Raw genomic sequence first — 27,025 nt, 5'->3', positions numbered from 1 at the left:
GGTCTCGATCTCCTGGCCTCGTGATCCACCTGTCTTGACCTCCCAAAGTGCTGGGATTACAGGCATGAGCCACCACGCCCGGCCTATAGGAGCCACTTTCAAGCTGGGTGAGATTGGGCAGGTTTTTCTGCCCCTTGCCTCAGTCTCCTCTTATGTAAGATGGGCCTGATGACACCTCCCTCACAGCATTGCTTGGGGGATCAAATGAGAAGATGTGGAGAAAATCACTTGGAACTGCTCTACAGACCATATTGCCCAAGGCCAGAGGAAGGAGCAGACAGCAGCCACGAGGGTAGTATTGACATTGGTGTGCATTCCTTGGGCCCCTGGATTCAATGATAGCCAGATTTTCTTCTACTTTAACTTTGGGGAGCATCTTGGACCACTTAGAGAATCCAAGTTTCACTTTGGGGAGCATCATGGACCACTTAGAGATTCCAACAAAAGCTTTCTTCCCTCTTCCTGGGAGAGCACCTGTAGTTTCAGGAGGTCCTTATTTGTGCAGAATCCTGTACATGGACCTGAGGTGAAGAAGCCCCGCCCTGGTGGCCCTTCCCAGTGTTAGTGCTGGGATGCCTCTGCCCTCTCCCTGGCAAGGGTGGTTGCAGTGGCCCCAGCCTCTGAGCAAGCATCAGACCAACTTAGACACACAGAGGGGAGAGGGCCAGGCCAGGGGCAGCTGCTGTGCTTGGGAGGAGTCTGGTCATCTTCATTCAAGAAGGAAGGACACTCGGGGACAAGGGGTGTGAGCCAGCCCTCGAGAGGAGGTGGGAAGTCCTGGAGGCTGCATGGTGGCTTTGTAGCACTCTCTGGCTTCCTCTCTTTGGTGGCAGAGGCAGCCTCACTAGCTTGCTGGCTTGGGCTTGTAGAAATAGCGCAGGACAGGAGCTCTCAGCCCATGCTGCATCCAGCCAAGGGCACTGGCATTGTTCATTCATCAGCCAGATAGGGAGGGCCTGCTGACTTTCACAGTGGTGGGAAAAGCTGCGTGAACATGTGGGTACACAGGCACCCATGCATACACAAATAGAACATCCAATGAAAATACAAAACACAGCCTAGACTGTACCAAGGAAAGCACCAAGTAACAGCTGAGATAAGCTAGCATGCTTATCTCATATCTTATATATGTCCATCATGCTGGAGTTTATGTATCTGGTTCTGAGAGCCTTCCTGAAAAGAAAGGGAAGGTTCAAATCTCTTTGTCCCTTCCCAGCTGTGTGACCTTGGACAAATGACTTGACTTCTCTGAGCTTATTTTCTCATCAGTAAAGCGGGCATCACTACCCTGGCTCACAGCTTGGTTGTGAGGACTAAGCAAGACCCTGCCCATAAAGGATGGTGTCTGGCACAGGGCAGGTGCTTACCTAGTGATGCCTTCCTGTCTTTAAGCCAGGATTTGAAAATGAAGGAAGGTGGTTGCCAAGGGCCCAAGGGATGGTTCTGGGACCACAGCAGGCAGTCTCAGCTGGGTCCTGGTTGTTGGTTTAGGGATAGTGAACTTGAGGGTTATACCCATTGGGGTTGGTCTGTTGGTCAGGATCCTGAAGGTCAACCCATGTTAGGGCTTGACATGGACTTTGGGCGTCTTTCCTAGCCAGCTGGTGCTATTGGGGGAGGGTTTTGGCCGCCATGAGTAGGAAAACTTGGGAACACCCCAAGCATGTCACACCAAGAAGATGACCCACCTGCTTGAGCAAACGCATGCTGTGGCTGCCTGAACCCAAGAGTCCCCTGCCGCCCCCACTCCTCTGCTCTGGCTGGGACAGTGGAAGCAGGGGTGCATGGCTCAGCAGGAGCCCGGGTCTTAAGCCCAGACCACGGCTCAGGTTGCAGGCCTGGATGGCAACTCTGGCAGCTGGTGCTTTCTGTAGAAGCAGCCTGGTGGAACCTTCGTTAGTGTGTCTTGATGCAGCAGCCAAGAGGGGAGCTTCAGTCACTGGATGGTCCAGGTGGTGGTCAGGAGAGTGGGCTCCAGCCAGACTTCCTGAGTTCCAGTCCTGGGCCTGGTACCTCACCTCTCTGGGCGTCAGTATCTTCATCTGCAAAATAGAGTAACCCTCAAAGGGATGTATGAGGACGCAGTGAGGCAGTCCAAGTGTAGCTTTCTGACCAGGACCCAGTGAGTGCCAGTGAAGGTGAGCTAGGACATTCCACTCTGACCCTCACCCTTCTCTGCATGGGCGCTGTGAAGGTCAACCTCAGTGATGTTATCCCTGGAGGGAGGACATCACCACCAGCCCAGCCCGACCTGGCCAGACTCTGCTGCGCCTCCCAGACATACAGAAGGACTGTAGCCCCTGCTCTTGAGCTTGGCTCCCTCACTGCTCTCTCCCAGTTTGCTCTGAAGCATTATTACATGGTGGTTAAAAACCCAGACGTTGAGTAGACATTTCTCCAAAGAAAATGCACAAATAGCCAATAAGCATGAGAAGATCCTGGCATCATTATCCATCAGGAAATGCAAATCCAAGCTACAGTGAAATATCATTAGATCCAATTCACACCCACTAGAATGGCTGTAATCAAGAAGATAGATAGGCCAGGCATGGTGGCTCATACGTGTAATCCCAGCAGTTTGAGAGGCCAAAGCGGGCAAATCACCTGAGATCAGGAGTTCAAGACCAGCCTGGCCAACATAGCAAAACCCCGTCTCTACTAAAAATACAAAAATAGCCAGGCGTGGTGGTGGGCGTCTATAATCCCAGCTACCTGGGAGGCTGAGGCAGGAGAATCGTTTGAACCTGGGAGGCAGAGGTTGCAGTGAGCCAAGATCACGCCTCTGCACTCCAGCCTGCGCAACAGAGCGAGACTCCACCTCAAAAAAACAAAAAAGAAGATATATGACAAGTATTGTCAAGGATATGAAGAGGTTGGAACCTTCATACGTTGCTGGTGGGAATATAAAATGGTGCAGTCACTGTGGACATCTGTGTGGCACTTCCTCAAGAAGTTAAACCTGGAGTTACCATATGACCTAGCAATTCCCCTCTTAGGTATATAACCAAGAGAAATAAAAATACATGTCCATACAAAAACTTGTACACAGATGTTCACAGAAACATTATTCAAAATAGCCAAAGAGTGGAAACAACCCAAATGTCAAGCAACTTAGTGAGGAGTAAACAAATTGTGGTTTATCCAGACAATGGAGTATTACTTAGCAACAAAAAGGAATGAAGTGCTGATACATACCATAACACAGATGAACCTCAAAGACATTATGCCAAATGAAAGAAGCCAGACACAAAAGGCCACACATTATATGATTCTATTTATATGAAACATCCAGAATAGGCAAATCGTTAGAGACAGCAAGCAGGATTTGTGGTTGCCAAGGGCTGGAGGAGGGGGACTGGGAAGTGACTAATAACAGGTATAGGGCTTCTTTTTGGAGTGATGAAAGTGGTCTGGTGATGGTTGGACAATCTTGTGAATATACTAAAAACCAGTAAATTGTATACCTTAAAAGGATGGGTTTTGTTTGTTTGTTTTGTTTTGTTTTTGAGACAGAGTCTCGCTCTGTCTCCCAGGCTGGAGTGCAGTGGCATGATCTCGGCTCACTGCAGCCTCCACCTCCCAGGTTCAAGCGATTCTCCTGCCTCAGCCTCCTGAGTAGCTGGGATTACAGGTGCCCACCACCACACCTGGCTCATTTTTGTATTTTTAGTAGAGATGAGGTTTTGCCATGTTGGCCAGGCTGGTCTCCAACTCCTGACCTCAGGTGATCTGCCTGCCCCAGGCCTCCCAAAGTGCTGGGATTACAGGCGTGAACCACCGCTCCTGGCCTAAAGGATGAGTTTTATGGTTTGTCAATTATATCAAGTTAGTTCGATCTGGGTTCCAATTCTAGCTGTGCTACTTGCTAGCTGTGTGACCTTGAGCAAATTACTTAGCCTCTCTGTTCCTCGTCTGTAAAATGGGAATAAGAATAATACTTATTTCCTGGGATCGTTGTGAGTATTGAATGAGTGAACTACAAATGCCTAGCAGGGTGCCGGCACTGGGTCTAGTACCATTTAATAATATTAGCTAATGCTACTGTTGCCACAATGTCCATCCCAACCCAACCACTGCAAACTTTATTACTCATGAGATAACTTACTTTAAAGTGCTTTGTAAGCCCTAATTTGTAATGCTGCATTTGTGATACAGTTGCTTTCCCCGCTCCCCCCACCAAGATGGAGTCTTGCTCTGTCACCCAGGCTAGAGTGCAGTGGCACGATCTCGGCTCACTGCACCTCCACCTCCCAGGTTCAATTGATTCTCCTGTCTCAGCTTCCCGAGTAGCTGGGACCACAGGCATGTGCCATCATGCCCAGCTAATTTTTGTATTTTTAATAGAGATGGGATTTCACCATGTTGGCCAGGCTGGTCTCAAACTCCTGACCTCAGGTGATCCACCCACCTCAGCCTCCCAAAGTGCTGGGATTACAGGCGTGAAGCACCATGCCTGGCTGATACAGTTGCATTTATAAACTCTGACATGGGTGACGACGGTAAGGGACTCACTATTCATTATTCCCTGTGAATTCTAGCCCATAGTAGAGTCCCCTCTCACCACTTGGGAGGTGCACTGTGTTCACTGCTGTCCAAACTTCTGCCCAGTTTTAATGTGTTCCCTGTACACTTACTGCCAAGCACTTTCTGCCCCATGTCTATGGCTTAGGGGACCCCAAGAAATGGGGCAGGGACCTCTGCTGTGCCTGATGAGGTAGGCATCAGGCTCAGTGCAGTGTGAGGACCTAACTCCTATTTTCAAACTGCAATCCCCTTCAGCTCCTCCCCAGGGCTTCCAGTCTACAAAAAAATGGAGACACTGGTCCCCAGGGCACCAGAGCACTTATCAGGCAAAGGGGGAAAATTAAGAGAAGTTCTTTCTCTTTGAAGAAGTCAGGGTTCCTCTAGTTGGCCTGGATTTTATTCATTCACTGATGATGTTGTGGGGGGTGGAGAATCTCAGTTTCCTAGCAGAATAACTCATGTCAATACATGGCAAGTACTGACTCATTACTCTTTCCCACCCCCTTTCTTTCCTGTGCAGGGAGCACATTGGGAAAAAGAAATCTGGTAAGAATATTTTCTATTTTCTTCTCTTTGTTCAGTTTTCGGCAAACTCCAGCTGAGCACCTACTATGCACCAGGCCCTGGGTTCCATGCTGAGGATACAGTAATGTGGATGGGTGGATGGTTGGCAGGAGGGAGGGAAGGGAAGGAGGGGTGGTTGAACTGGTGGAGGGATGGATGGATGGATGGATGGATGCTTGATTGATTGGTTAATACCCCATCCCATTTCCCAAAAATAGTATTTGAGGTTGTTTCATCCAATATACCAAAAAACTGCCAAGTGGTTGAGACTTGGAGTCTTTCTCAGAGAATGCCTTCGTGGAGAAGGGGAGGCAGACTTCTTCCTAGCCATGCTATCGGGAGTTAAATGCCTTTGTTCCACTTTATACAGAGCAACGTGGTAGCTGAGAGCTAAGAGCTTTCTTCTCAGGTGTGATAAGGGATCGGAAAGGAGGGACCCTGGGTCTGGATGAAGGATCAGAAGGTTTCCATAGAATGAGGGGCATCCCGGGCTGAGGGGATCGCCAGGCACAGGCTGGGAAGCAGGAATGTGCGGTAGATTTGGGCCATATCCATTTGACATCCTTGGCACCAGACCCCAGCCCTTTTTGGGCAATGACAGATGCAGTGTCAAGCGACTCCCGTCCCTATTGCCATTCTCCCTAAAATACATTATATTCCCTCCTAATAAGCTTTCCATTTCCTGGATGACACAACTCTTCTCTCAGAAGCAATTATGGAGAAAGAGAAGGTGGGAAATTGCGTATGCACAGAGGAATAATTGAGCTCTCCCCTGGGGTTTATACATTTATATAAACAGTGGCCCAACTTTTTCTTCCTGCCACCCAAGATCATCCTCCACATCTGCAAAGGCCCCGGCCCATACCTTACCTGGAGCCAATGTGGACTTCGGAACTTCCAGAATCCAGCGCTCTTTAATTTCCTAGGGTGCCAGGAGGTTTGAAGGGGTTGATGAGGATCAGGGGTGCGAACAGAGATCCTAGAAGTGAAAAAGGATACCCCCTCTCATGGGCCTCAGTTTCCTTATCTGTAAACTGGGGTTGATATAGCAATCTGCCTTGTGGGATTATTATAGGATTTATAATCATATTTGTAAGACATCTAGAACAGTGCCTGGCACATTGTCAGTAATGTATGCTTGATGCCGTTTTTATTACTACTACTACTGTTACTTAAAATACATGGGTGCCCCTGACCAGCAGTAGTGTATTAGTTCATTCTCACACTTCTATAAAGAAATACCTGTGACTGGATAATTTATAAAGAAAAGAGGTTTCATTGGCTCATGGTTCTGCAGGCTGTACGGGAAGCACAGTGGCTTCTGCTCAGCTTCTGGGGAGGCCTCCGGGAGCTTTCCATCATGGTGGAAGGCAAAGGTGGAGCAAGCAGTTTTTATATGGAAGGAGCAGGACCAAGAGAGAGAGGGGCAGTGCTACACACTTTTAAACAACCAGATCTCCTGAGAACTCCATCTCGAGACAGCACCAAAGGGATGGAGCTGAACCATTCATGAAGGACCCACCCCCATGATCCAATCACCTCCCACCAGCCCCCACCTCCAACATTGGGGATTACAGTTCGACATGAGATTTGGGTGGGGACACAGATCCAAACCATATCAAGTAGAAATTCCAAATTCAAAAGCTCCAGTACCTTTGCTGCCCCTGGGTATGGGCCCTGTGTTCAACTTCACAGGCCCCACAGTCATTCTCTCTGCCTCAAGGAATGGCGTCGAGAATTAACTTCAGCCTTTTCCCAACCAGTCCATTTATAGCTCCTCTTTCTAGTTTAATAGGTACTGGCCAGAGCCATGGCATCCTACTAAAGCTGCAAATAGTTCCCGAGCCCCGGGGATAATTATATGTTTCTTAGAAAAGAGCAGAGAGAAGAGGAGCTGCCACTCTTGGGCTGGCAGAGTTTCTGGTTTCGAGTATGCAGAGACTTTCCCTAGAAGGAATGGGTGTGGGAGGGTAGAGAAGAGAGGAAAGAGACAGCTCTGGTTTGTGACAAACACAAATGTCCAGTCGGAACGGGCTTGATGAGGGGATTTGTCTGGAAAAGGGAGAAAAAGCTCTAATTTGTGGTGACTGCTGTTACGTCATTCACCTGAAATGATGGGGATGGATTTATTTATAGTTCAACTGGTTGGAAAATAGCATCATTCTTCATTCAAACTAAGAACCCAAGCTGGGATTAGCCTTATATCTTATGTGACCTTTGAACACTTCCTTTATTTTAGAATAAGACTTTTGGATTGAATTTTAAAGGGATCTAACATTGACAGACTAACTCCTGAGATTTCTACACCAAAACTCTGCTTTGGAGAAGGCTTATCTGCCTCTGGCGTTTCCCAGTCATGGCTGGCTGGCTGGCTCCTACAGACTTTGGCTAATGTGGTCTCAAATTCTGCTCATCCTGCAGAAAATGAATCTTCTCACTAAAAGTCAAGAGATCATGCAATTATTTGAGGAACATATTTCTTCCTGATTTTTCTAACCTTTACTTAAAAGCATTCTTTGTTTACTGACTCTTTCAGCAAAATTGACAGTATACTGAATTTTTGGAAGGAAAATCCCCTTTACCCTTCATCTTAAAAATTCAAGACATGTCATCATGAAGAAAAAATATGCCCAAACAGAAAACTTCTGTGGTAGATTAGGCACTGTACATCTTGAGAATATTTTATAACACTTGATAATAAAAATCACCCTTCCAATGTCAGACTTTCCTCTTTCTCATCCCCTCTTCTCTCATATTTCCTGCTGGGCCACCAAAGGGATAATCCTTGCCTAGGAATCCTTTGATTTCACACTTGGCAACTCCTAGAATTTAGCTTTAGTTGCCTGCCGCAACATTTAGAGATTGCAATTATTATGGCATTATAGAGCTTGGCTGCAATATCACCCTCCACCAGTAGGTGTCTTCACTTAACAACTAAACGTCCTGAAGCCTAATTTGAGACTCCTGGTAGATCAAATGAATGAACTTTTTTTCATCAGTTTCAATAAGTTGAGTGCTCTGAGTGAAATGAAGCAACTTGCTCTGAAAGAACTGGTGCTGAAAAAGCAACTCCATGCATTCTCTGAACCACTTCATGGCAGAGAACTACAGTCTAAGCTACTGCCATGGAAAAACAGCAAGGAGATTGTAGTCTTGGACCTGGCCCCAGAGCAAGTCTTGGAGGAAGTGCCAGCCCTGAGCCCTGTGCCAGTCCGGGGTGTGCTCCAGCCAACCCAGAGTCACAGCCCAGAGCGCTCTCCCCTCCTCATTTCCTGGCTCTCTGTCTTGCTTATAGCAAATCTCATGATTCCTTGGTTCTGTCATTCTGTCACTGCTCATAGTTTTGCCAAATCCCATTGGCACACTGGTTAGGAGGGTTAGTGCAGAAACACCCAGCGCATTCATCAGAGTCCTGAAAATTGTATGTGGTGCAACTGTGCCACCATCAGGTGTTAAAACTGGGTGGCAAAAGTTGAGCTTTTTGGACAGAGTAAACCTGACTTAACTGGATCTTCACTTAACTGAAGCCTTCTTTCTACTTATAGGCAAGAAGGAGTCATCTTTAATTTATAAGATTATAAATTTATAAGGATGCCTGGAGCCTTGTGTAGAGGAGGAAGGGTTTCTAGAAGTCTTCATTTATCCTGTGTTCATTCACCCCACAAATGTCTGTTGTATACCTGTGCTGGATGCTGAATGAACAAGACAGGTACAGTTATTCATTCAATATTTATTTAATGTATAATTAATTTATAATTTATTTAAACACCTACTAGGTGCTTAATAAATACTAAATGAGTAACTATCTGTACCTGGTAGTGCTCTAGGTCCCCAGGTGGAAACCATTCTCACAGTCTGGTAGAAAAGAGACCTGTATAAACAAAATGAAATGTGAAGGAAGGCATTTGAATGCTCCCTGAGATAGGAAGTCATTAAAGCTGGGGCGGGGTGGGGAGGAGTTGGGGTTTTTTTGTTAGTTTGTTTGTTTTTTGAGATGAAGTCTCACTCTGTTGCCCAAGCTGGAGTGCAGTGGTGTGATCTCGGCTCACTGCAACCTCCACCTCCCGGGTTCAAGCAATTCTCCTGCCTCAGCCTCCCGAGTAGCTGGGACTACAGGCACACACCACCATGCCTGGCTAATTTTTGCATGTTTAGTACAGACGGGATTTCAGTATGTTGGCCAGGCTGGTCTCAAACTCCTGACCTCATGATCCGCCCACCTCGGCCTCCCAAAGTGCTGGGATTACAGGCGTGAGCCACTGCACCCGGCAAAGCTGAGTTTTAAACTGTTCCTTCCTTCATTCAGACACTTACTGAGCCCTAGTAAGAAGCCATCCATGTTCTAGGCCAGGGGTTGACAAACTTTCTCTAAAGGGTCAGATAGTGAATATGTTAGCCTTTATAGGCCACATACAGTCTCTATCACTACTACCACCAATAATAACAATAGTTCTTTCTCATTTTCTCATTCCTCTTCTCCTTCTTTACAGCTCTTAAAAAATATTTTTAAAAAAACAAAACAAACAAAACAAAAAAATACATAAAAACATTCAACCAGGCGTGGTGATTTACACCTGTAATCCCAGCAGTTTGGGAGGCAAAGGTGGGCAGATCACCTGAGGTCAGGAGTTCGAGACCAGCCTGGCAAACATGGCGAAACCCTGTCTCTACTAAAAATGCAAAAATTAGCCAGGCATGGTGGTGCATGCCTGTAATCCCAGCTACTCAGGAGGCTGAGGCAGGAGAATTGCTTGAACCCAGGAGGCAGTGGTTGCAGTGAACCGAGATTGCACCATTGTACTCCAGCCTGGGCAACAAGAGCAAAACTCCATCTCAAAAAATATATATATATATTTTTAATATTATATATTTAAAAATATATATTATATATAGCATATATAATATATATTATAAAAATGTATTTTATATATTTAATATACATATATATTAAATATATATGTATATTATATATTAAATATATATGTATATTATATATATATTAAATATATATATATATAAGCATTCTTAGCTCCCCTTGCACCAAAACACATCACGGGCCTACGAGCCGTTAGGCAGTATGAATATAGCAGTGAACAAGAGACCGTCCCTGCCCTTGTGGCACTTCTCTTCTAGAGTAGAAAAGTAAACAAGGAGACAAGTAAATATACAGAACCTATGACAGTTTTTGAAAGCACTGTGGAAGAAATAAAACTGAATGAGGCAGTGCAAGGCAGGCAGGGAAGGTCTCATTGATAAGATGCCACTTGAGCAGGAACCTGCAGGAAAGGAGAGCAAAGGCTATGCACATATCTGGAGAAGACTGTCACTAGCAGAGGGAACAGCAAATGCAAAGTTCCCTGCAGTAGAAACAGGCTTTGCATGAGAAGGACTGGCAAGGATGCTACTGGTCAGAGCCTAGCAACCAAAGATATAAGTGAATTAGGTTTGACTGCAAGTAGCAGAAAATCCAAAATAATTATGACTTAAACAATTGAACTTTTTTCTTCTTAGTTCAAATCCCAGAGATAGTCCAGGAGTGATAGAGTGTTCAATGGTAGCAGGGACCCAGGCCCCCATCTTGCTGCTCTGCCATGCAACACCAGCATTCCCAAGGTTGCTTATGACCCAAGATGGCTGCTGCAGCACCAGCCATCACATTGATGTTTCAGCCAGTAGTAATGAGGAAAGGGTGATGCAGAGCCAGTTACCTCCTGGAAGGACTCTTACCAAGCACATGTGCGCAATTCCACACTTATATCCCATTGTCTGGGGCTTAGTTACATGACCACTCCCAACTATAAAGGAATCTTATTCCAAGTGGCCCTGTGCCCTGCCAAAGCTCAGGAATTCTATTACTATAGAAGAAATAGAGGATGGGGGATAAGTAACCATCTGTGCCACATTGGGGAGAGTGAAGGAGATAAGGTCTAATAAGGTATCAAAAGGCCAGGCGCAGTGGCTCACAACTGTAATCCCAGCACTTTGGGAGGCTGAGGCAAGTGGATTGGTTGAGCCCAGGAGTTCAAGACCAGTCCGGGCAACATGGTGAAACCCCAAATCTATTTGAAAAAAAAAAAAAAAAAAAAAAACTGATGAGAGGGGGATTAGACAGGGCCCTGTAGGCCACAGAGGGTTTTCACAAGTGAGGTAAGGACCATCACAGGGACTTCACCTTTGAGAAACATGTTCTGACACATCTTTTAAAAGGGTCACTCTAGCTGCTATATTGAAAACAGATGGCAGCCGGGCGCAGTGGCTCAAGCCTGTAATCCCAGCACTTTGGGAGGCCGAGGCAGGCGGATCACTTGAGGTCAAGAGTTTGAGACCAGCCTGGCCAACATGGGTGAGACCCCATCTCTACTAAAAATACGAAAATTAGCTGTGTGTGGTGGTGCATGCCTGTAGTCCCAGTTACTCGGGAGGCTGAGGCTAGAGAATCGCCTGAGCCCTGGGGGCAGAGGTTGCAGTGAGCTGAGATCGTGCCACTGCACTCCAGCCTGGGCGATGGGGCAAGACTCTGTCCCAAAAAAAAAAAAAAAAAAAATGGCCGGGCACGGTGGCTAACACCTATAATCCCAGCACTTTGGGAGGCCACAGCGGGCAGATCTCCAGGTCAGGAGATCAAGACCATCCTTGCCAACATGGTGAAACCCCATCTCTACTAAAATACAAAAAAATTAGCCAGGTGTGGTGACATGTGCCTGTAGTCCCAGCTACTCAGGAGGCTGAGGCAGGAGAATCGCTTGCACCTGGGAGGCAGAGATTGCAGTGAGCCGAGATTGCACCGCTGCACTCCAGCCTGGCAACAGAGCAAGACTTCGTCTCAAAAAAATAAATAAATAAAATAAAATAAATACATAAATTGCAGGGTCAAGGCTGGTACCAGGGACCAGTTAGGAGGCTAAGAATAGGTGGTTCCCATTGAAATAAGGAGAGGTTGAGACATCCCAGGCAGAGAAAATAGCCTCTGCAAAGGCACCTTTGTGCTTTGCAGGTGCACCAGGGATGAAGTGGCCGAAAGACAAGATCAGAAGGCAAGCCGAGCCCATGGCAGGTGCTGAGCAGGGAGTGGCATGATCAGAGTAGCATTTTTGAGCAAGCATTCTGGCTGCTGTATGGAGGGCAGACTGGAGGGGCAGGACAGAGACCAGTTACAGCATCTGCCTCCCCTCCCCTCCCCTAGCCCCAGGGAAGCCCCTCTCAGACCCTGGGGCAGAGGGTGTGGCTCCATGAGGACATGGTGAAGCCAGGTGATGAAGCACTGCACAGAAAATCTGTGTGAAACCTGCGGCTCTGTGAGGAAATCCTCACAGCCACTCCCTGACCCCACACCAGCCAACGACTGCCTGCCTGGAAGACGTGGGCATGTCTCTTTGAGCATTAACCTGGGCAGCAGGTGCAGGCACCAACCTGGCTGTGAAGTGGATGCTTTTTCTCTTTCCTTTCCAGTTCTTTCTGTCAAGCTGAGGCACAGGGAAACACACTTACCTGGTCCAGCTCACCTGAGGGCCCAGACAGAAGGGAAACTGCAATCCTGGGGTTTTGAGCCCTCGAGCAGGCTGTATCCTGGGGTAGATGCTGGATTGGATTCAGAGAAGAGTGAGTCTAGTGACCAGGACACAGGTAGTCAAGAACCTTCAAAAGCCAGCATCCTACATTCATTCATTCACTGGACAGCACCTTCAAAGAGGTAGTAAGTGCCAGGTGGTTCAGAGGCAGTCAAGGCCACTGCCCTCAAGAAGCTCATTGTTAATGGGGCCAGCAGGAAGGGGGCGTGAAGCAGCCCACTCTCAGGCCACTGCTCACGTGGCTGGGCTGGCTTGGGGGAACTGTCATCTTGAGTCTAGAAAAAGTCGGCCCTGCCACCTGACCTCGGGGGAAGTGGAGGATGAGGAGAGGGCTGGAAATAGCAGACAAGCCTTGAAACACCCAGAGATGTCAGACTGAGCCTGACCAGGCCCTCGGGGAAGGAGAGCCCGCAGGCCTCAGACCACCCTTCTTCCTCCGTCATCTTATCTTTTCTCACTGTCGTGCCCCAACACCCAGAAGATCCTGGAGTCAAGTGGACAGAGTCCAGCTTTGTCCATAGCCAACTGTGTGATCCAGAGAAAGTCACTTAACATCTCTGAGCCTCTGTGTTCCTGCCCACAAAATGGGGGTGGCAGTACCCAGCTTGCAGGGCAGCTGTGTTGGGATGGTTTCTGTGCTGTCTGTAGGCTGTGATAGACCCTCATTGAGGCTGCTTCCTGCCCGATCTTCTGAACCATCAGCCTGCATCTTCTGTTTCTTTCCTGCTCTCTCTTCCTCTGTTCTCCTCATGCTTTCTCTATGCAGAGTGCAAGCAGCAGGGTTGTCCCCAGCCCAAAGGCCCTCCCATTTCTCTGTTACCCTCAGGCAGGGAGGGGGAGTGGCCAGAGCATGGGCACAGAGCCAAGAAGCAGTACCCTTCACCCAGCTACAATGCCCTATTCTGCTTTTTCACATCAAAAATCCAGACCGCATGGTTCTAACAAGGGGCTTCTGTGCTGCTTCTGGTTGCAGAGGCTGGAGTGCAGTGGTGTGCTGGTGGATGCTTAACTACCAGCTCTCCAGTGGAGAAGCCCTGCTTTGTAGCATTTGCCAATTTCTGTGGTGTAAATACTCCCACCATGGCCAATTTCGAGCTACCAACAAGACACCACCCAACAGAGTGGGGAGAGATGCACAAAGTCAGCTCTGTGCGCTGGCTGTCCCACACTGCTCCACAGTTGGGTGGTTTTGGTTTGGTTTGGTTTGGTTTTTTGGTTTTTTTGGGCGGGGAGCAGAGGACGGAGTTTTGTTCTGTCACCCAGGCTGGAGTGCAGTGGTGCGATCTCAGGTCACTGCAACCTCTGCCTCCCGGGTTCAAGCGATTCTCATGGCTCAGCCTCCTGAGTAGCTGGGACTACAGGCGCGTGCCAGCATGCCCAGCTCCTTTTTGTATTTTTAGTAGAGACGGGGTTTCGCTATGTTGGCCAGGCTGGTCTTGAACTCCTGACCTCAGGTGATCCACCCTCCTCGGCTTCCCAAAGTGCTGGGATTACAGACATGAGCCACTACGCCTGGCCAATTGGGTGTATTTCGACACAAAAATGTGGGGTTTCCTGGATATTTTAATGATTTATAGGAACAATAGGAAAGATTATTTTGAATCAGAACTTTTAGAATACCAGGACCCTCCTGTGACCACAAATGTCTGGCTGCCCTTCCCCCACATTTAGCCTGCTGCTCTAAAAGTCACCCAGCTGCCCGCTTCTCTCTGGGGTCTCTGAACTCAGATGTCCTTGCTGTTTAAATCACCTGTATTCTGCATTATCTTTTCATTTATTTGTCAGATATGTCTTAGCCCTTAACCAGGGCCGCACGACTCCCAGGAAGCTGTCCACCCTGAATCCCATGGCACAGCCTCCCTGGAGCACCTCTCTACTTCATTCCCTCCTGCTGCCAATGCCCTGGTTCAGGCCACCTTCACCTCTTCCTTGACAACTTCATGTCTACCAGCTAGTCTCCTGCTTTCTTTCTTGCCAACCTCTGATCCATTCTCCACATGGCAGCCAGAATTATCTTTTTAAAGATGTAACGCTTGTCATTCCTTTCTCAAAGCCCTTAATTGACTTTCTACTTCAAGGTTAAAAGCAACCCAACTTCTTTACTTAGCCCCAAAGGCCCTGCCTGATCTGACCCATGCTTGCCTCGGGGACCTCACTCAGAACCACTCTTTCCATGCACTTCCTCACCTAGCCTCCTTCCAGTCCCGAAGACCCCAAGTCCTTTCCCATCTCAGAGTGTGCCTACGCTGCTCTTCCCCCATTCTCCTCATGACCCCTCCTCCTCTCTCGGGTCCCTGCGTTATGTCACCTCCTTAGGGAGGTCTTGCCAGCCACCCCGTTAAATGTAGCATTGTCTTTCCCCTTCATTCTCTGTCCCAGCATCCTGGTTGTTTCCAGCAATTTTTCATAAACTAACGCTTACATAATTCTATATATTATTAATTATATATACTTATGTACATGTCTCTCTGTGTGACTAGATTGAGTTACTTGAGGCTGGGAGTCATAGCTGTTTCATTCACCGTTGTACTCTTTAGAGTATCTGGAACATCACTGGTGATTTCATAGATTAATAGGCGAGTGATTTTGGATGGGTGATGAGATGGTTGATGGATGATGGTGTTTAATTGGATATATCATGAGTGGATAGATGGTTGAATGGACGGCAGATAGATGAATGTTTGGATGGATGGATGGATGGATGGATGGATGGATGGACAGATGGATGGAGGGATGGCTAAGTATGAATGAATGAGCTTTCCCTCTAGGCTGTCAACATCTTCAGGGCAGGTACCATATCTTAATCAACTCTGAACCCCCAGTGCCTGCAAATAGCACTTGGTCAATTTTGGTGGTTGAGTAAGCACATGAATAGAACAATGAATGGATGAAGTCACCCTTGAGACGAGTCCTATAACTGCTTCTTTTTTATTTGGAATGTCCTCTTGACCCGCCCTACTGCCCTGGCTCCTGCTCTTTCATGCATGAGTGGTGGCCAGATGTCATGTCTGTTTCCTATCCACAGGAGGTGACCAAACCTCAGTGGACCCCATGGTCCTGGAGCAGTATGTGGTGGTAGCCAACTACCAGAAGCAGGAGAGTTCGGAGATCAGCCTCAGCGTGGGGCAGGTGGTGGACATCATCGAGAAGAATGAGTCAGGTGGGGACCTAGACCATCTCCCTCTCCCACTACCTGCCACCAAGCCCCTAGGACATGAAACATTTGGAAACTCAGAAACTGAAATGGCCAGTCCAGACTGGCCAGTTCCCATAGATCCTGCTGAGGGTCTCCTAGAAAGAGGCCCCTGTTTGATCACTGTGCTTGAATATCCCACCTGGCCACCACTCACCATTATCCTTCTGGCTCAGATGGTACCGATTTGTTCTGACGTTGACATTTTATAAACATTCCTTCTGGTTCTAAAGCACTGGCAGACAAAGTCCGGCATTCACTGGAAATGTGCTCTGTTGATTTGCCTTTGCTTACCCATGGGAGTCTCCGAGAAGGCTCCATTGCTCTGGGCTCTCATGGGACAGACACATTCCCTGTCTCCGTAGCCTACCTGCCCATCACAGGGACCACTGGTCATGGACACTGGCTGGGTCTGGGACAGAATGTGGTATGACTGAGACACTTAACCTGGATTTCCATCAGAATTCCACATTTCACAGTGGTTCATGTGCCTTCGTTCTCTGACTGTTAGTTTTCTTATCTACAAAATAAAAACTTCTGCTCTAAAGAGTGATTGTAAAGATTAAGTGAGGTAAGATACAAAGAGTGCTTAAACTTGTGCTTAGCACACAGTAGATGCTCAAAAAAATGTGGGTTTCCTTCCCCTTTGCCTTCCTTAGCTACAAAGCAGCCATTGCACCCCATTGAAGGCAAAGAGCAGGAAATAAGCAGATCCTCCCTGGGAAAATGCAGTGGAAACCACTGGGTTTGTTGTGGCTAACATGTGACATTAGCTAATCCTATCATTAGTGGGTCAGTCTCTGTGACAGCCCAATGGCTAGTTGAGGTCCAAAGAAGAGGAGAAAGATGATGTTTCTAACATCATCTGGATGGTGGTGGCATTAGTCATGAGACCAGCGCCAGCCAGCCAAACTTCCTTGGTTACTCAACATAGGAGTTGCCATCCCTGCTTCACAGCTGATGCAACCATGACTCCAAATGACTCAGTCACTCACCCCACATCTCACAACAGCCTGCAGAGCCAGAATTTGAAACCAACTCCAGCAGCCCCTAAGGCCATGTGACTTTCCAATTCCTGAGAATGAGTGTGTGCAGATTGTATGATGTGGCTAGGACACAACCATGGGGACGTAAAGACAGGAGCACCCACTGCCCTGGGCCCCCAGCTTGCAGGAAGTCAGGAAGCTTGGGTGACTGGGAAGAAGTGTGGGGGCCAGGAAGAGTGTTGGTATGTCCAGAGGGCAGCAAGAAGAAGGGAGAGGATGAGTGGGTACATCTTCAAGTAGCCAACACACTGATGACATTTATTTTTAATTATATTGTACTTATCCAAGTAATACGTGGATACATTGTTCTTAGAAGATTAATGATGAAACTAAAATCTATTTTTTCTACCAGCTTCAACCCTGACCCCCTTTCTGAACCCTAGATAGCCCTTCTATCCATTAGGTATGAATCTTTCTTGAAAATGTTATATACACATGTGTGTATGTGTGCATGTGTGTACATGTGAATATATACACTCACACATTCACAGGTACTCATTCATACATATATACTTGTACATATACAAACACATCATATTTTGTATGTATATATATGTATTTTTGTGGGTTTTTTAAAAACCCAATGGTGTCATTGTATACATTTTGATCTGCAACTTTTGTTAGTTACTATCTAGCTCCTCTGATACTTTTTCACATCTGTGTAGTATTCAGTGCCCGAGTGAGCCATGTTCATATATTCGTATTCGTACTCCAGTGTAAACATGTCTGTGTGCACATCAGTGTTTCTTTAGGTTAGATTCTAAGAAGTGAAACAGCTGGACCCTAAGATACACATATTTTATTTATTTAGTTTTTTTGGAGACGGAGACTCGCTCTGTTGCGCCAGCTGGAGTGCAGTGGCATGATCTCGGCTCACTGCAGCCTCCGCCTCCCGGGTTCAAGTGATTCTCCTGTCTCCTGTCTCAGCCTCCCAAGTAGCTGGGACTACAGGCAAATGCCACCATGCCTGGCCAAGTTTTGTATTTTTAGTAGAGACAGGGTTTCACCATATTGGTCAGGCTGGTCTCGAACTCCTGACCTCAGGTGATCCAGCCGCCTCGGCCTCCCAAACTGCTGGGATTGCAGGCGTGAGCCACTGTACCTAGCCAGGACACACATATTTTAAATTTTAAGATACCACCAACTTGTCTGCTTCCAAAACAGTGGCTGTTTTGATTTATCCTCCCTCCAGCAGTGTGTGAGGCATTAGTGAAAATGGTTAAGAGCTCAGAGACCTCCTGGGTTTGAATCCTGGCGCTGCTGCTTTCTGTCTTCGTGACTTTGAGAGAGTTGCTGAGCCTCGGCTTCCCCATCTGTAAAATGGCAGCAATAATAATACACACCTCATAAGGCTGTGGTGAGGATCTAGCAAGCTAGGAGTGGACGTGCAGCACTCGGGACAGTATCTGACACATCACTGTTGCCATTGCTATCATTGTGTTATGACAGTTTCCTTATCTTCATACAAATATTTACAAATACAAATCTTTAGAAAATCGTAGACCCACCATGCATGAGCCACCGCGCCCGGCCGACAGCACATATTTATTATCTAATAGTCTGTGGGTCGGAAGTTCAGCATGGTCTCACTGGCCTAAAATCAAGGGATCGACAGGGCCCCATTGCTTTCTTTAGGTTCCGAATAGGATCTGTTTCCTTGCCTTTTCCAGATCCTGGAAGCCGCCTTGGCTCATGGCCCTTTCTTCCTTCTTCAGCGCCAGCAATGTTGCACCTCTCTGTGTCTTTCCTCAACAGCCACATCTCCCCATGACTTCTGCCTCCTTCTTGCATATTAAGGACCCCTGGGATTACATTAGGCCCACCCAGAGAATCTGGGATAAACTCCCTATTTTAAGGTCAGCAGATTAGCAACCTTAATTCCCTAGTGCCACGTAACTTCATGTATTTACAGGTTTGAGGGATTCGGACACAGACATCTTTGTGGGGAGGGGGTCATTATTCTCCCTCCCACAGGCCCCATGCAGGCCCTTCTCATTGGGGAATGTCTGAGCCGGGGTGAGAGGCCTCTGAAGCAGATGCTAAATCTGCATCTAAGGGCCTTTACAGTCAAACAGCCCCGTGCACACGTCACAGCTCTACCACAGCCACGTGAACTTGGACAAGTCGGTTTGCCTCTTTGAGCCTCAGTTTCCTCATGTGTGCAATCGGGATGATAATGTGAAGATTGTATTTAATGCAAGTGAAATAATGGGTGCATCACACATCTTAGTGAAGGTGAACGTTCTTTATACTTCTTTTTTTTTTTTTTTTTTTTTTTTTTGAGATGGGGGTCTCACTCTGTCACCCGGGCCGGAGTGCAGTGGCACAATCATAGCTCACTGCAGCCTTGACCTCCTGGGCTCAGGTGATCCTCCCAACTCAGCCTCCCGAGTAGCTGGGACTACCAGCATGCACCACCATGCCTGGCTAATTTTTAAATTTTTCGTACAGACAGGGTTTTGTCATGTTGCCCAAGCTGGTCTTGAACTCCTGAACTCAAGCAATCCACCCAAAGTGCTGGGATTACAGGCATGAGCCACCGTGCCTGGCCTCTTTATTGTCATTTAGGATGACTTTACTCTTCCCTGTCCCAGGCTCAGGAGCAAGTTTCTGGACCTGCTTTTAGCAGTTAGCAGGTAACATTGGTAGTTGTGTTCTACCAATAAAATGGTAACTTTAGCCTTACCCTGTGCATTGACTGGTACAGTGGCTGAATAGATTATTATGTTCTGACCCCCGGCCTCATGCTTGACACAACTAACATCATTCTGCACTCTCACTTCCCTAGGTTGGTGGTTCGTCAGCACTGCCGAGGAGCAAGGCTGGGTCCCTGCAACGTGCCTCGAAGGCCAGGATGGGGTGCAGGATGAGTTTTCTCTGCAGCCTGAAGAAGGTAGGGAGGAGCTCGAGCCTCTGCTCGCTGGGGAGGACCTGTGCAGTCATCGCCTATACTGGGTTGCCTTTTCACCCAATCTCTTCTTTTGGCCTCTGCCTCTGTGTCTCAGCAGCTCACTGGCTGAGGCTCCATGGCCTGTGAACCAGAAACCAGGCCATGGTATTAGAGCTGAGGGGCAAGCCCGCCCTCTCTTAGGGGCCTTTGGTAGCAACCTATGTGAGCCTGGCCAGAGCTCGAGCCCTAACCCTTTCATGGGACCCCAGGAGGGCCCCAGCCTGATCGCCAAAAACAGTTCACTATTCCTCCCTCGAATTATTCTGGCGGCCAAGGTGCTGGAGCTGCTTCAGCTCATTTGCAAGACATCTGACCCCATCTGTTTAAAAACCTCTGCTTTCTCTGTGGGTTTAAGTGGTCCTAACCAGGGGTCCCCCTCCACTCACCCACAGACACACTTCCGTTGTTTCCCAGAGAACCTTCCCTCCACATGTCCTGAATGGTGATTCCTGCCATGCCAGAAATGCTAAGTCCCAGCCAACTCCCTTTCCCCACTAGAAGCATTCCTAAAACTAGGGCAGTTAGTGAGTTCACTTCACTCATCAGCAGGGGCTTAGGAATCAGACACACCTGAATTTTAATCTCAGCTGTACCACTTCCTGGTTGAGTGGCCTTGGGCCAGTAATTTAACCTCTCTAAGCCTCAGCCTCTCATCTAAAAATGGAAACAATGATATCTATATCATAGGATTTTTGAAAAAATTAAATGAGATCCACATGCAAAGAACCTAGAACAATAAATGACCAGTAACAGTTATTATTGTATCAGCAATACCTGACTTAGAGTTGAGTTGTTTTGGCTTTTAGTTGACTGTTAAGAGAAAGCATGGAGCCACATAAAGCATATCTTTATCAGAAAAGAGGATGAGGAGAAGGGGGAAATTTCTGTGCTCAAAGGTTAGCAAAGCATTGACATATGGTTTTTGCATTCAGTTGTATTACAGCTAACGCCCCTCAGTAAAACATCTGTTGGTTTGCTCTGTGTTTGTGAGGCCCGCCAGGCACTGTGGGGGGTAACACAGGGTTACCATCAGAATCAACTCAGATTAAGGGGTCATGATGTAGTGCATGGAAACTAGAGCCCCTGAGATGGTGAATGATGACCACCATGAGAGCGCCTCTGTCAGGCAGTCATTGCTGTCCCCATTTTACAGATGAGGAAACAGGGTCTGAGAGGTCGGGAGACTTGCCCAGGGTCACACAGCTAGAAGATGGGAGCGAGACCACATTTTCCTGAGTTTGTACATTTATTTTCTTCCCTCGACCACAGGTAGTACTTTCTATTTTTTTTTTGAGACAGAGTCTTGCTCTGTCTCCCAGGCTGGAGTACAGTGGCATGATCTCGGCTCACTGCGACCTCCGCCTCCTGGATTCAAGTGATTCTCCTGCCTCAGCCTTTCGAGTAGCTGGGATTACAGGCATGCACCACCACGCCCAGTTAGTTTTCGTATTTTTAGTAGAAACGGGGTTTCGCCATGTTGGCCAGGCTGATCTCGAACTCCTGACCTCAAGTGATCTGCCCACCTTGGCCTCTCAAAATGCTGGGATTACAGGCATGAGCAACTGTGCCTGGCCCTTTTTTTTTTTTTTTTTTTTTTTTGAGATGGGGTCTCACTCTGTCACTCAGGCTGGAGTGCAGTGGCATGAACACGGCTCACTGCAGCCTTGAATTCCTGGGCTCAAGTGATCCTCCCACCTCAGCCTAACACCTCTTTATAATCATGCTAGGAATGGAATTATGTCTGCTAGAAGCCTCTTCACCCAAGTTCACGGTTAATACTCAGGAACTTGGTCTTCCTAAGATGCCTGGGGCTTGGATTAGACTCAGAGGTAATGCTCTCCTGGATGGGGACATGTGCTTGGTGCCACCTTTGCCTGTACACATTGTGGTGCTTTCTTCTCACCTCTGCCCTCTGCCCTTCCTCCCACATGCTGCCTATCCAGTCTCATGGAGGTATTGGTCTCTGCCCCGGCCCGTGGGCCGCCGCCGGACTCTGGGGGACTTGTATGCCATCAGCTGGCGTCAAGGTGCCTACCTCGGAGTTTTCTTCCCCGTTTGGTGTTTGGAGCCAGGTCCCTGCACCTGCATGAGCCTCCCTGCTCTGGGACTGCCCGTGCCTGTTGCATGTGAGAAACAGTGATCTCGTCTGTCTTGTGTGACATGTATGTTGTTGGCATGTGGGTTTGGGAGGAGTGAGCCTTGGGTATTTCTTGGCCTTGGGGATTTAAAGTTTCTCAGGTTAAAAATGATGCCTGTGGGTTTCTATAAGGCTGAACCAGTGACCTCTTCCTTCATTCAGGCTCATTTGAGTTGCAAGGGAAAGAAATCCATGTAAACCGGGTTAAACAAAAGGGGAAGTGTATTGACTTATATCACTAAAAGCCCAGGGTAGGGCTAGCTTCAAGCAGAGCTGGATCTGGGGGTTTGAAACTGTCATCAGGACCTGGGACTCTCTCACCACCTCTCTGCTTGTTGGCACCATTCTCTCGTGATGACAGCAGTTCCAAGTACCTTTAAGGGACATCACCAAAGAAGGAGCTTCTCCTTCAACACAAGTCCTAGGATTGTTTCCAACTGACCCAGTAGGGTCACTTGCCATCCATAAAACCAGTCACAGTGGCCGGGAGTTGCAACACTTTGGCCAGGCCAGGGTCCCACACCTACTCCTTCCCTCCAGGAGGTGGTGAGCTTGGCCTCACCTAAGCCATGGGGACAAAGGCTGGTAGCACCACCACCAGAGGAAGGGCAAATGCACGCTAGGGAGGAAGCCCCCGCAGGCCTGCAGTCTACAGGGTCTTCCACCCTCTGCTGTGTGTGTAATCACTGAGCAATCCATGGATCCCAGAGAGGGACTCGGGTGATAGAAAATCCATCCCTGGCTGGGCGCGGTGGCTCGCACCTATAGTCCCAGCACTTTGGGAGGCCAAGGCGGGCGGATCACGAGGTCAGGAGATCGAGACCATCCTGGCTAACATGGTGAAACCCCATCTCTACTAAAAATACAAAAAATTAGTTGGGCGTGGTGGCGGGCACCTGTAGTCCCAGCTACTCGGGAGGCTGAGGCAGGAGAATGGCGTGAACCCGGGAGGCAGAGCTTGCAGTGAGTGGAGATCGCGCCACTGCACTCCAGCCTGGGAAACAGAGCGAGACTCCGTCTCAAAAAAAAGAAAAAGAAAAAGAAAATCCATCCATGCAACTCAGCTGAAGAATGCAGGACCCCAGGAGTCCAGGCTCAGAGAACTGACTGCACTCGTTCTGGGACCCAGGTGGCACCCTTTCCCACCTGGACCAAACAGAACTTCTGTGCATCTGGGGTTGGATTCTTCCCTCCACCCCTCCCAGCCCAGCAGCCTAGCCTGCAGCTTCCGTGAAGGAGGGGAACGGCGGACTGTGCTGAGCACAGGATATGTGCAGCTTGAGTCAGCTCGGCCCCCGCCGAGCAGGTCAGCAGGCTAGATCAATAAATAAATAAACGCCCTGTGTGTTTTCCGCCTCCCTCTGCACCAGCTGGGCAGGCCGCGGACGGCATGTGGTATTTTCCCAAAGAGATAGCGACTGCAGCAGCATATTAACCATGACACCAGGCCACAGCTGGCTCAGGCACTCACCAGGGGCGGAAATGTAACCAAAACAGGAGAGCCCTCTCCTCGCCTTGCTGGGCTCCCTTGAGACACACATCCATTTTTCTCCATTTCAGCTGCCAGAGCAGATAACACTGGGGGTGGGAGCTGTTCTAGCTCTGTGGGACACCCTGCCAGAGTGCAACGCTGAGCAACCCGCCCTGCCGAGCCCAGGCCCTCCAGGGCTACTGTGGGAGGGACGCAGCTGGGGGCAGCTCTCAGGGAGGAGGGTGAGGCCATAAGGATGGTCCCACAGTTTCAGGGGTCGGGGGACCGCAGAGAGTGTGGTAGAAGACATCCCAGTCACACGAATGAAAGTTGAAGCTTCGAGCATGGTTGGATTCAAAGACTTGAACATGATTAATAAAAAGTGAAGTTCAGCTGCCGGCAAGGTAATGAAAATTGTGCACCGTGTCCGCAGTAGTGATTTCAGCCTGAAACCCTCCACTGCCAAAGTTCAGCTTCTCCCTGAACTCTCCACCTGCAAGAGCTAGTAAGGAGCCACAGACAGCTTAACCTCCTCTGTGTGAGCAAGGTGGCTCCCACCCAGCCTTCAGGTCTTGCTCATTTACTGCATATTGACTGATTTGCTAAACATTCCAAGCACCATGCCCAGTGCTGGAGACACAGGAATGAACAAGACAGACAAAGCCCTGCCTTCCTGGAGCTCATATTCCAGCAGAGGAAACAGACACACACTGAATGAAACACAATAAATAAGCTAAATACATGTCGTGTTACAAGGTAATTCCTGGTATGGGTGGGGGGCAATAAACCGGGATAAGGGGCATGAGAATGCCATGCATGGAAGTACTGTATAACGTGGTCAAGGAAGGTGAACTCGAAGCACAGATTGAAGCAGGTGAGGCTGAGTGTGTGGCGCTGAGGAGTTTCAGAGGGATCGAGATCTACCCTTTGTCCTGTGTTCTGTTGCTGCTTGCACAGGGCTGTCCAGGGCTAGGATTCCTTCTCTGAAGGAAATCCTCCCTCCGACGGGCAAGGGCATCACGGGGATTACGGCATCCCAAGCCTCTTGGTGTCCTCTTCTGACTCCAGCTTCCTTTTGTCCCCACAGAGGAGAAGTACACAGTCATCTACCCATACACAGCTCGGGACCAGGATGAAATGAACCTGGAGAGAGGGGCTGTGGTGGAGGTCATCCAGAAAAACCTGGAAGGCTGGTGGAAGATCAGGTACCAGCCGCTGCACCCCACGGTTGCTGGGTGGGTTTGGGGTCACGCTGGGTGGGTTTGGGGTCACATGGGCTCTGGCCTCACAGAGGTCGGTAAGTGATCACATCTGGGCGAAGTTTCGGCCTGAACCATGAAAGGATACTTCTCCTCTGTGTTGTGTGGCCTCCCTCCCTACCCATGTCCTTCCCTAAAAGTCCATGATAAGCAAAACTTTCTCCAAACACACTGAACCACAGATAGCAGCAACCCCATTAAGCAAGGCTGGTTTCCACCTCCAGATGTTTCTCATAATGAGGAGTTGGAGGCCAAAGCTGCCCCATGTGAGTGACAGCCCCCTCCCGCCCCATTCTGAGAACAAGATGGTGCATGAACACTCATGGACTGTAATTCATCCTAGGCTGATAATCTGCCCTCGTCTCTCAAAGTCCAATGGTAAAAGCAGGGCGTCTGCATTCCAAACACCTTTCACCTATGTGATGAAATCAGAGCCTCACAGGCAGGCAGGGTGGCCAGCTCGTCCTGCCTTGCCTGGGACTTGCCCAGTTTTAGTAATGAAAGTCCTGGGAACCCCTCCTTGATCACCCCCAATAGGCAGGGTGTGACCACGGGAAATTAGGGCAAGAGAGGAAGCCGAGGTCCCTGCGATCTAGTGTCTGCGCTATGATGTGTGGCGGGACATTCGGGCCATTTCCAGGAGGCTGAGCATGTAGCACTGCATTCATTCATTCATTCATTCAACAAACACACACCAAGAATCTCTGTTGGGCCCAGCCCTGTTCTGGGAGCTGAGGAGTCAACAGTGAGCAAGATACAATAGCTCACACCACCTGGTACAGAAGACAAACTCATAAACGGTGATAGAGCAGGGGGTTGGCCGTGTTGGAGGGATGCATGGGGACTTTGGTACACAGAAGAGGGGCTCCTCAGCCTGGGGGTCAGGAAGGCTTCCTGAGGGAGATCTCAGAACCTAAATTTGAAGACGGATAATGATAGTAATAATGTATTAGTCTATTTTCATGCTGCCGATAAAGATATGCCCCAGACTGGGAAGAAAAAGCGGTTTAACTGGATTTACAGTTCCACATGGCTGGGGAGGCCTCAGAATCATGGCAGGAGGTGAAAAGCATTTCTTACATAGCATCGGCAAGAGAAAATGAGGAAGAAGCAAAAGTGGAAACCCCTGATAAATCCATCAGATCTTGTGAGACTTATTCACTATCACGAGAATAGCATGGGAAAGACTGGCCCCCATGATTCAGTTACCTCCCCCTGAGTCCCTCCCACAACATGTGGGAATTCTGGGAGATACAATTCAAGTCAAGATTTCGGTGGGGACACAGCCAAACCATATCAAATAGCAGACATGGGCCTGGCACGGTGGCTCATGCCTGTAATCACAGTACTTTAGGAGGTAAGGCAGGAGGATCACTTGAGGCCAGGAATTCAAGACCAGCCCGGGCAACATAGCATGATCCCATCTCTACATAAAAATCTTTTAAATTAGCCAGGCATGGTGATGCACGCCTGTAGTCCCAGCTACCCAGGAGGCTGAGGCAGGAGGATCACTCGAGCCCAAGAGTTTGAGGCTGCGATGAGCTATGATGGTGCCATTTAAAACTTTTTAAAAAAGGATAACAAACATATATTGAATAGTATGTTATCTTGCTGCATAATAAATTGTCCCAAAAGTTAGTGGCTCTGGAATTCAGCAGTGGCTTAATTAGACTCAAGGTCTCTCCCGAGGTTATAGTTAGGATGTCAGTAGGGGCTGCAGTCATCTCAAGATTTGATTGACACTAGAAAGTGACAGTCAGGATTTCAGCCCATTCCCTTCTCACCCCAGAGCCCAGTCAGCACTGCACATCGCCTCCCATCTTATGGCTCTGTGTCCCCAAACAATGAACTGTGTCAAACTGAGGGTGTGGGTTATATACAGCCTGGCACTTTCTAATTAGGATATTCCCTCTCAGAGCATATTTTAAGATTGATAGACACTAAACTGCAGATTTCTACCTCCTTTTAAATTTGCTTCCAGTCAAGAGAGACCTTTTTTTTTTGCATTAAAACCCAGTGCTATTTAGTTCTTAAATTAATTCTTGACAAGAGATTCAGCCCTGCCATTGGGTCTGTTCAACTTTCCCCAAAGGTCTGGCCACCTGTTTTGTGGGTGCTGGTAAATGTTTAACAACCAGCTCTCCAAGGAAAAATACTCTTGAGTTACAGTGTTTGCCAGTTGCCATGGTGCAAATACTGCCACCATGGTCAATTTCAAGCTATCAATGTGATGTCACTAAATGTAGAGATTGGGAGAGATGTCCCCAACTGGCTGTCACAGCTGGTGTGACTGACTGCAGCACACCCCTGGTC

The 27,025-nt window shown here is 48.3% G+C and overlaps 1 protein-coding gene across 3 annotated transcripts in view; it reads left to right on the top strand.

Moving 5' to 3' along the window:
* SH3PXD2B (SH3 and PX domains 2B) overlaps nucleotides 1-27,025 on the top strand; it is a 120,846-nt gene that overhangs the window by 75,913 nt on the left and 17,908 nt on the right. Inside the window, exons 6-10 of one of the 3 annotated variants that reach the window (XM_016954204.4) lie at nucleotides 5,045-5,070; nucleotides 15,682-15,816; nucleotides 19,684-19,788; nucleotides 21,789-21,872; nucleotides 24,541-24,658. In XM_016954204.4, coding sequence (XP_016809693.1) covers nucleotides 5,045-5,070; nucleotides 15,682-15,816; nucleotides 19,684-19,788; nucleotides 21,789-21,872; nucleotides 24,541-24,658 — 468 coding nt within the window. The other 2 variants (XM_016954208.4, XM_016954206.4) reach the window with 2 other exon arrangements.

Source organism: Pan troglodytes, chromosome 4, assembly GCF_028858775.2.
Source record: "Pan troglodytes isolate AG18354 chromosome 4, NHGRI_mPanTro3-v2.0_pri, whole genome shotgun sequence".
Taxonomy (NCBI): Eukaryota; Metazoa; Chordata; class Mammalia; order Primates; family Hominidae; genus Pan; species Pan troglodytes.
The sequence above is the reverse complement of the archived record's forward strand: the minus strand, read 5'-3'. Positions and strand labels throughout refer to the sequence as shown.